Source organism: Oncorhynchus tshawytscha, linkage group LG20, assembly GCF_018296145.1.
Source record: "Oncorhynchus tshawytscha isolate Ot180627B linkage group LG20, Otsh_v2.0, whole genome shotgun sequence".
In the NCBI taxonomy this organism is placed as follows: domain Eukaryota; kingdom Metazoa; phylum Chordata; class Actinopteri; order Salmoniformes; family Salmonidae; genus Oncorhynchus; species Oncorhynchus tshawytscha.
Window position 1 is genome coordinate 27,879,366 of NC_056448.1, and position 11,399 is coordinate 27,890,764.

General features: G+C 40.5%; 1 protein-coding gene across 5 annotated transcripts in view; it reads right to left on the minus strand.

Moving 5' to 3' along the window:
* Nucleotides 1-310: 310 nt before the first annotated feature.
* LOC112220298 (ceramide transfer protein-like) overlaps nt 311-11,399 on the minus strand; it is a 68,279-nt gene continuing 57,190 nt past the window's right edge. For all 5 annotated transcript variants that reach the window (XM_042302439.1, XM_042302442.1, XM_042302441.1 and 2 more), the window contains 4 exons: nt 5,268-5,338; nt 4,943-5,071; nt 4,517-4,646; nt 311-2,849 (listed from right to left, as the gene is read on the minus strand). In XM_042302439.1, coding sequence (XP_042158373.1) covers nt 2,722-2,849; nt 4,517-4,646; nt 4,943-5,071; nt 5,268-5,338 — 458 coding nt within the window. In that variant the 3' untranslated portion in view covers nt 311-2,721. The remainder of the gene's footprint in view (nt 2,850-4,516; nt 4,647-4,942; nt 5,072-5,267; nt 5,339-11,399) is intronic.

An 11,399-nucleotide genomic window follows, 5' to 3' on the forward strand; every position in this document is an offset into this window, starting at 1 on the left:
ATTTCCCAAACTCGGTCCTCTGGACTCATGTTTTGGTTTTTGCCCTAACACACACTAATCAAGCTTTGAGAATTTGAATCAGCTGTGTAGTACGAGGGCAAAAACAATGTTCACCGCTTGGGAAACCCTGCCGTAGGTTCATTCCAACAAGCCATATGTCAACTGGTTTTCATCACAACCTAAATACCAGGACTCATTGGCTTTCTGTATAATTATACTGACATTGAGTTTGTAGATGGTGAGAGAAGGGGGAGGGGAAACTAGGATTCAAAGCACACCGAACTGGAGAAAAATGTGAATTTTATTTTTCTTTCCAAACAGAGCCACATTTTCACAGTATGGGTTTAAATCAATCCCAAGAGATTTTGCATGACTACTTTTATTTACATTCAGTGCAACTTAATTCATAGGAGAGATATTGGGGCAGTTTCTCAGACCCACATTGTGCCTATTCCAGGACAAATGAATGTAGAACATGCATTTTTTAGTCCAGAAGTGGGCTCAATCGGAGTCTGGGAAACCAGACTTATTGGATGACTTTGCACATTGGTGAACATACAAAGTAAAAATCACTTGATCCGGTTGGGGAATGAAAGCCAGCATACAGTTCACATCCTCCAAGGATATTTGATGTGAAAATTTATTTCTGCTGATTGCAACATCACAATTAAGAGGTATGATATAAATTTGACATTAACCCCCAAACCCTTTCGTTTCAAATAGGTATCTGAACTGAAAGACTTCAGTTTTCACTCAGTGGAGACAGTCATTGTTTCACTGAAGTGCCCAGCGAGAGACAAAGCTTCTGTCCTCTGTGAAACATAGGAGCTGTCTAACTACCTTGAAAGGGCCTGCTTCCTTCCTCCCTTTCTAGAAGTAATGACTGACCAAATAGTGAAAGTCAAGTTTCACGTTTCCATTCAGTCATATCAGGGTTGATTATTTCAATGAAGGGAGAAGAGAGGAGGATAATCAGGTATTGGAACTCGGGTCTAGGCACTTCTCTAGTGATTTCATATGGGTGTACGGTCTATCAGCACCCTCTCACCTACCCCATCCCAAAACATACTGGGTTATCTCCCCAGTCTAAGGCATATGGAGTCTATTCAGTCACAAAAAGCATCTGCAGGCATTTAAAAAATGACAGTTCTGAAGCAGAAATGGTTGCTGACATTATATACAGTTATAATCAAGATATCTAAAACCCCAACTCTAAATTGTGTTGCTACATCATGTCATCACTAACCACGTTTCCAACCAGTTTTTATGCGAAGTTATATTGTATTTGAAAAAAAAATCACGACAGCTGTGCTAGAAACTAACTTTAAGTAAATTGTTATAAATGCCAACAGGTAATTTGTTCGTTCAACATGTTGGGATCTTTGTGTCTAAAATTAATTACGAGTGAAATGGTGGAAATGCTTTTATGCACAAATATTGATATAACCATAATATTGTGAGTCACACAATGATATGGTGTGTGGAACTCCCACTACGACTCGGGAAACCATGCCGTTTATTAGGCTAAATTATGAATTTTACAGGGTAATGAAAGTGCAAGGTGATGAGCTTGATGCTCCTTTCCAATAAATAGAGGATCTTATTCCGGTGACATGATGATCGATGCTTGACAAATATAAATATTCTCACTCTAATCCATAATAATATAATGTAGACTAGCCTACCAGCATTGTATCTGCGAGTTGTTGGCTAGAGCGCACGTGCCAAGACAAGAGTAGGCACATTTGCTATTTATGGCAACAGCGATGGAAGGACATGGGATTTTGGATTTTTATTCAGTACATGAAAACTTAAGTGAAAAAGTGCACTGTCATCACACACTGATTTTTATCACCAACAAGTCAGTTTGGTGGAAACACCACTGGTGGGAAAATTCTCATTCTTTATGCAGATTTCTGAATATTCGCATGAAAATCTATCCCCAATTGGCTGGAAACCTAGCTATTGACTCAAGTACAACCACCAAAATAAAGAAACAAATACATTTTCCAACATTTAAAAACAATATAAACTTCTAGTCTCGTCCCTCCATCAGCACCAGCAAAGTGGTGTTTTCACCAGGGAGACAAAGGCCAAAAGGTCTTAAGTCTTATGTCATAGGGGTCATAGTTCAATGACAGCCCTCTACACTTTTATTTTTATTTTTTACAAACACAACATTCATTCTGGGGGAAAAATGGAGGCTAAATTGTTTTGTTGTACTTAAAATTAGCAGCATGAGAGTAAGCTGTGACACCACTGATTATTATAAAAAGCTAAATCAACACAAAATAGGAACACTCCATTTCTTAAAAAAGGACAACTACAAAAAGCAGGACTAAAATAGAGCCATGTTTTTTCTTTATGTCTTAAATTGCTTTCTTATAAATTTCTTAACACATACATTTATATATTATATCTCTGCCAGAAAAGGGATTTGTTTTATTTTTTACATTTAGGCTATTCTCACAGGTCTTTCTGCATTAGCATGCTAGCTAATGTGGGAGCTAGCATAAGAACTAGCTTGAGAGCTAGTATAAAGAACTAGCATGAGGTGTAGAATGGGAAACTAGCATTGAACCTAGCATGAGGGCTTACATTGAAGCTAGCTGGAGACCAAGCTAGAGACCAAGCATGAGGGCTAGCTATGTTCGGGTTGTCATGGTATGCTATGTTCAGAACAGTCTTGTGTGGACAGTGGTGTAGTGAGTCCTGTGAACCTTAGAAGAGAATAGGTTTCACTGATGTTTTCTCCTGGACGTAGCCAGTGAAACGTTTGAGGAACTTGGGGTACTCCCTCTTGGCCACAGCCCTCAGAACTGAGGCAGGAGCCCAGCCTCCCGGGTTCACTTAGATGAAAAGGAAATACACGTTACACAGGATATCACAAAGAACAGGTTCATTCACAACACCTGTAGATTCATGTACAATATATAGTCTAATGATATTGGCCCTGCTTCAAATATCACAAACCCTAATTGAAGAATACATAGTTATTGGTACTGTATATAAACTCAGCAAAAAAACATACGTCCTCTCACTGTCAACTGTGTTTATTTTCAGCAAACGTAACGTGTAAATATTTGGATGAAAATTACAAGATTCAACAACTGAGACATAAACTGAACAAGATCCACAGACATGTGACTAACATAAATTGAATAATAATAATAATAATAACTATCTCATGTGGCCACCAGCTGCATTAAGTACTGCAGTGCATCTCCTCCTTGTGGACTGCAGCAGATTTGCCAGTTCTTGCTGTGAGATGTTACCCCACTCTTCCACCAAGGCACCTGCAAGTTCCCGGACATTTCTGGGGAGAATGGCCCTAGCCCCCACCCTCTGATCCAACAGGTCCCAGATGTGCTCAATGGGATTGAGATCCAGGCTCTTAACTGGCCACGACAAAACACTGACATTCCGGTCTTGCAGGAAACCACCCACAGAACGAGCAGTATGGCTGGTGGCATTGTCATGTTGGAGGGTCATGTAAGGAAGAGCCTGCAGGAAGCATACCACATGAGGGAGGAGGATGTCTTCCCTGTAACGCACAGCGTTGAGATGGCTTTTTATGACAACAAACTCAGTCCGATGATGCTGTGACACACCGCCCCAGATCATGACGGAACCTCCAAATCGATCCCGCTCCAGAGTACAGGCCTCGTTGTAACACTCATTCATTTGACGATAAACGCAAATCCAACCATCACCCCTGGTGAGACAAAACCGCGACTCATCAGTGAAGAGCACATTTTGCCAGTCCTGTCTGGTCCAGCGACGGTGGGTTTGTGCCCATAGGCGACGTTGTTGCTGGTGAGTATCTGCCTTACAACAGGCCTACAAGCCCTCAGTCCAACCTCTCAGCCTACTGCGGACAGTCTGAGCACTGATGGAGGGATTGTGCGTTCCTGGTGTAACTCAGGCAGTTGTTGTTGCCATCCTGTACCAGTCCCGCATGTGTGATGTACCGATCCCGTGCAGGTGTTGTTACACGGAGGTCTGCCACTGCGAGGACAATCAGCTGTCCGACCTGTCTCCCTGTAACGCTGTCTTAGGCGTCTCACAGTACGGACATTGCAATTTATTGCCCTGGCCACATCTGCAGTCCTCATGCCTCCTTGCAGCATGCCTAAGGCACGTTCACGCAGATGAACAGGGACCCTGGGCATCTTTCAGAGTCAGTAGAAAGGCCTCTTTAGTGTTTAGTTTTCATAACTGTGACCTTAATTGCCTAGTCTGTAAGCTGTTAGTGTCTTAATGACCGTTCCACAGGTGCATGTTCATTAATTGTTTATGGTTCATTGAACAAGCATGAGAAACAGTGTTTAAACCCTTTACAATGAAGATTTGTGAAGTTATTTGGATTTTTACGAATTATCTTTGAAAGACAGGGTCCTTAAAAAGGGACGTTTCTTTTTTTGCGAGTTTACATGGCTATTGTAATACTGCTTATTTGTCTGTTCTAGCAGGTCATCTGTCGTGGCTATCAGAGTGATTTAGGAGGTGAGCTCACCATTGGCGACGTAGGTGATTTTACAGGTGATGTTGTCTCTGCTGATCTCTCTGTCGCCCTCTGGTGGGCTTACCAGGGTCTGGCAGATCATGGCGATGTTGATTTTGGCACGGACACACCTGTTGGTGGGCTGAGGGGGGACAATGACATGAAAGATCATCAATTCACAAGCATTGACCAAAGAAAATACAAGCTAAATATTTGTATGTATGTTTAGTCTCTACCTTGACAAACCTGGTTGTTATTGTAACAGATCCCCCCCAAAAAAAAAAATAGATTAAGGTCAGTCTGGGGAATCAGGAATTCCTGGAAAAGCCCATCTCAAGAAGACTAAACTGAGATTGACCTTGGCGTTGTCGTGGTCCACAGAGAAGTTGCAGACCAGCCAGGTGTCTGGGTCGCCAGGAGTAGGGGGGTTATACTGACCATGGCGTTGTCGTGGTCCACAGAGAAGTTGCAGACCAGCCAGGTGTCAGGGTTGTTCTCGTTGTTAGCCAGGATCTTCCTCATGGCAGACAAGTAGAGCACATCTCTCTGAGAGGCAGGCCACACCCTCTGCACACACACACACACACACACACACACACACACACACGTAGATTTTACTTTCAGTCATTTAGTAAACACACTTAAAAGGCACTCTTTAAAGTGCCTTTTAAGTGGTGGGATGTTCAGTGGAACACATTTTAAAAACGCCAACGGCGTCTGGGTTTGAAACCTTGGCATCTGTGTTTTACTCATTCTCTCTTACCTTGTGTGTCTGATAGACGATAACAGCATTTTCCGATAACGTCTCCACAACGTTGAAGTTCTCAATAGTAGCTGAATTAAAGTAAAGAGAGACCAGAATAAGAACATATCAAATAAATCACTCAATTATTGAACATTGAGACCTTACTACAGAGATTGGCAACATTGCAGAAAATGACAGTATTGAAAACTGAAGTGCCAGATGCAATTCAGTGTTTTAAAACCATTTATCAAGATCCTGTTGTTAGAATTTAAGTGATCTGACAAATAAAATGACTTTACAATGCAGTCCAGGGATGGTGCACCTCCCCAGCTTTGTTTGCCTTACATAATGAGCCCCTAGCCCAAACGTTAAGGTAACATTAGGAACAACAAGGTATTACCATCTGAGGGAAATTGCATGACAATCACCTTGTATGCCGAGGACGTGCTAGTTTTTAACACTTGCCTCCCAAAACTAACAAATACATTGGCAGGATATGGTTACAATTCAGGATACAAACTCAATTATACAAAACACAAAATCTACTCTAACTAAACCCAATCACAGGAAATATAATAGAAGGAAGCATGAATTCTGCTCTGAATCAGAGAATTCTACAGAATGTCAGGCCATCCGTCTGTGAGCTGAAGTGCAGCGGGGTCATGCAGCAAGACAATGATCCAAAGCACACAATCAAGTCTACATGGAAATGGCTCAAAGAAACAACTCATTTTAAGTTTTGGAATGGCCTTGTCAAAGTCCCTAATCCCAATTGAAATCGTGTGTCAGTTTATGCCTGAGAATCCACAAATGTCGCTGAGTTAAAGCAGTTCTGCATGCAAGAGTGAGCCAACTTTCCTCCTCAGCGAAGTGAGAGACTGCTCAACAGCTAAAAGGTGGCACAACCAGTTAGAATGGAAGGGGGTAATTACTTTCTCACACAGGGGAATTGGGTGTTGAATAACTTTGTTAAATAAATTAAATAAGTATACTTGTGTGTTATTTGTAAACTCAGGTTCCGTTAATCTAATATTAGGTTTTGGTTGAAGATCTGATAATTCAGTATCAAACATATGCAAAAATAGAGAAAATGAGAAATGGAGTAAATATGTTTTCACGGCAATGTATAGGGGTAAACCTAACAAAATACAATACAAAGCTATAACAAATAAGCCAACTATCCAAAATATTCATGAAGATATAGAGAGATGGTCACTTCTTCCCTTAGATTTCTGCTCTAGAATAAAGGCAGTGAAAATGAATAGTCCATAGACTGCTGTATTTATTCCCCTCTCTACCAGTAGAGGTCCCCCCAAAACAGTTCAACCTCTGGGACAAATTACTATCAAGGATCATTACACAGGTGCATCTTCTGCTGGGGGACAATAAAAGTCCAAATGTGTAGTTTTGTCAGCGCGTCTCAGCGAAGCTCATCTGAGTGCTCGTCATCCTCACCACGGTCTTGACCTGACTGTAGTTCGGCGTTGTAACCAACTTCAGTGGGCAAATGTTGACCTTTAATGGCCACTGGCACGCTGGAGAAGTGTTCTCTTAACAGATGAATGACAGCGTGTATGGCGTCGTGTGGGCAAGCAGTTTGCTGATGCCAACGTTGTGAACAGAGTGCCCCATTGTTGGCGATGGGGTTTTGGTATGGGCAGGCATAAGCGACGGACAACGAAAACAATTGCATTTTATCGATGGCAATTTGAATGCACAGAGATACAGTGATGAGATCCTGAATCATTTTTTGCCCCACTGTATGTGTAAGGTAGTTGTTGTGAAATTGTTAGGTTAGATTACTCATTGGTTATTACTGCATTGTCGGAACTAGAAGCACAAGCATTTCGCTACACTTGCATTAACATCTGCTAACCATGTGTATGTGACCATTAACATCTGCTAACCATGTGTATGTGACCATTAACATCTGCTAACCATGTGTATGTGACCATTAACATCTGCTAACCATGTGTATGTGACCATTAACATCTGCTAACCATGTGTATGTGACCATTAACATCTGCTAACCATGTGTATGTGACCATTAACATCTGCTAACCATGTGTATGTGACCATTAACATCTGCTAACCATGTGTAAGTGACCATTAACATCTGCTAACCATGTGTATGTGACCATTAACATCTGCTAACCATGTGTATGTGACCATTAACATCTGCTAACCATGTGTATGTGACCATTAACATCTGCTAACCATGTGTATGTGACCATTAACATCTGCTAACCATGTGTAAGTGACCAATAACATCTGCTAACCATGTGTATGTGACCATTAACATCTGCTAACCATGTGTATGTGACCATTAACATCTGCTAACCATGTGTATGTGACCATTAACATCTGCTAACCATGTGTATGTGACCATTAACATCTGCTAACCATGTGTAAGTGACCATTAACATCTGCTAACCATGTGTATGTGACCATTAACATCTGCTAACCATGTGTATGTGACCATTAACATCTGCTAACCATGTGTATGTGACCATTAACATCTGCTAACCATGTGTATGTGACCATTAACATCTGCTAACCATGTGTATGTGACCATTAACATCTGCTAACCATGTGTATGTGACCATTAACATCTGCTAACCATGTGTATGTGACCAATAACATCTGCTAACCATGTGTAAGTGACCAATAACATCTGCTAACCATGTGTATGTGACCATTAACATCTGCTAATCATGTGTATGTGACCAATAACATCTGCTAACCATGTGTAAGTGACCAATAACATCTGCTAACCATGTGTATGTGACCAATAACATCTGCTAACCATGTGTATGTGACCAATAACATCTGCTAACCATGTGTATGTGACCATTAACATCTGCTAACCATGTGTATGTGACCATTAACATCTGCTAACCATGTGTATGTGACCAATAACATCTGCTAACCATGTGTAAGTGACCAATAACATCTGCTAACCATGTGTATGTGACCATTAACATCTGCTAACCATGTGTATGTGACCAATAACATCTGCTAACCATGTGTAAGTGACCAATAACATCTGCTAACCATGTGTATGTGACCATTAACATCTGCTAACCATGTGTATGTGACCATTAACATCTGCTAACCATGTGTATGTGACCAATAACATCTGCAACCATGTGTAAGTGACCAATCATCTGCTAACCATGTGTATGTGACCATTAACATCTGCTAACCATGTGTATGTGACCAATAACATCTGCTAACCATGTGTATGTGACCAATAACATCTGCTAACCATGTGTATGTGACCAATAACATCTGCTAACCATGTGTATGTGACCATTAACATCTGCTAACCATGTGTATGTGACCATTAACATCTGCTAACCATGTGTATGTGACCATTAACATCTGCTAACCATGTGTATGTGACCATTAACATCTGCTAACCATGTGTATGTGACCATTAACATCTGCTAACCATGTGTATGTGACCATTAACATCTGCTAACCATGTGTATGTGACCATTAACATCTGCTAACCATGTGTATGTGACCATTAACATCTGCTAACCATGTGTATGTGACCATTAACATCTGCTAACCATGTGTATGTGACCATTAACATCTGCTAACCATGTGTATGTGACCATTAACATCTGCTAACCATGTGTATGTGACCATTAACATCTGCTAACCATGTGTATGTGACCATTAACATCTGCTAACCATGTGTATGTGACCAATAACATCTGCTAACCATGTGTATGTGACCATTAACATCTGCTAACCATGTGTATGTGACCAATAACATCTGCTAACCATGTGTAAGTGACCAATAACATCTGCTAACCATGTGTATGTGACCATTAACATCTGCTAACCATGTGTATGTGACCAATAACATCTGCTAACCATGTGTGTAAGTGACCAATAACATCTGCTAACCATGTGTGTAAGTGACCAATAACATCTGCTAACCATGTGTATGTGACCATTAACATCTGCTAACCATGTGTAAGTGACCAATAACATCTGCTAACCATGTGTAAGTGACCAATAACATCTGCTAACCATGTGTGTGTGACCATTAACATCTGCTAACCATGTGTATGTGACCAATAACATCTGCTAACCATGTGTATGTGACCATTAACATCTGCTAACCATGTGTATGTGACCAATAACATCTGCTAACCATGTGTATGTGACCATTAACATCTGCTAACCATGTGTATGTGACCATTAACATCTGCTAACCATGTGTATGTGACCATTAACATCTGCTAACCATGTGTATGTGACCATTAACATCTGCTAACCATGTGTATGTGACCATTAACATCTGCTAACCATGTGTATGTGACCATTAACATCTGCTAACCATGTGTATGTGACCATTAACATCTGCTAACCATGTGTATGTGACCATTAACATCTGCTAACCATGTGTATCTGACCATTAACATCTGCTGACCATGTGTGTATGTGACCATTAACATCTGCTAACCATGTGTATGTGACCATTAACATCTGCTAACCATGTGTATGTGACCATTAACATCTGCTAACCATGTGTATGTGACCATTAACATCTGCTAACCATGTGTATGTGACCAATAACATCTGCTAACCATGTGTATGTGACCAATAACATCTGCTAACCATGTGTATGTGACCATTAACATCTGCTAACCATGTGTATGTGACCATTAACATCTGCTAACCATGTGTATGTGACCATTAACATCTGCTAACCATGTGTATGTGACCAATAACATCTGCTAACCATGTGTATGTGACCATTAACATCTGCTAACCATGTGTATGTGACCAATAACATCTGCTAACCATGTGTATGTGACCATTAACATCTGCTAACCATGTGTATGTGACCAATAACATCTGCTAACCATGTGTATGTGACCATTAACATCTGCTAACCATGTGTATGTGACCATTAACATCTGCTAACCATGTGTATGTGACCATTAACATCTGCTAACCATGTGTATGTGACAAAATGTGATTTGATTTTTGTGTTTATGTGTTTGTGTTTTTGATGTTTATGTTAATTAACGGTCAATTACCGTGAGATCAGTTATTTGCTTGACAATCACCGGCTGACGAAATATCGTGACCGCCACAGCCCTAGGCATGACAGCATTTTGTACCATTGCAGAGGACATAGCTCTTTTTTTATATTTAACTAGGTGAGTCAGTTAAGAACAAACACTTATTGACAATGACGGCCTACCCCGGCCAAACCCAGACGCTGAGCCAATTGTGCGCTGGCCTATGGGGACTCCTAATCACGGCCGGTTGTGATTCAACCTGGAATCTAACCAGGGTCTGTGGTGACGCTTCTAGCACTGAAATGCAGTCCCTTAGACCGATGCTCCTCAGACCGGAGCTCTTACATTTTCAGAATTTAAAGGTGAATTGTGGTATGGAAAAATCGAGTTCTTTTCAGATACTTACAGTTAAAGGATTATTTTGAAAATCAGATCAAAATGAAAGATACCAACTGGGACTATCATGTCATTCCTAATGTTATATAAACAAGGAACATCCAAGACAATTTCTTCACTCTGTCATGACCTGATTGCTTCTAGAAAAGATTCAACCTTTTATATTAAAGCAAAATAGGAGAAGGAATTAAAGACTGATATTTCAGAGGAAGATTGGGACAATATATGCAAAACACAACATACTTCTACAAACGTAAGAACATGGCGGGAGTTTTGTTGGAAAAATATATCACACCTAGAATCAAAAAGCAACCGCTAGGTAAACAACAACCATGCTGGTGTCTGTGTGGCCATGTAGATGCCAACCACACATCTTTTGGGAATGTAAGAAATGAACAGTGTTCTGGGAGAATGTATGTTCTGTAATAAAAGAGTCCCTAGAACCTGTAATGTACCTTGGCAATGTTCCAGGAGTTGTGACTAACAGTGATAGATACTTGATTTATGTTTGACTTGCCACTAGCACAAAAGTCATTAACAGGAGTTGGTAAAAAGTAGAATACCCAAAGTCTGAAGAATTGTAAAGTATAAGTCAATAGATTTTTGCTATGGAAAGATTTACATATGCCTTAACAATTCAAAAAACATTTTTAAAAAGAAACTGGGAGAAATGGATAGCTTTCACAAACCGGGCTGACCTGGTTCA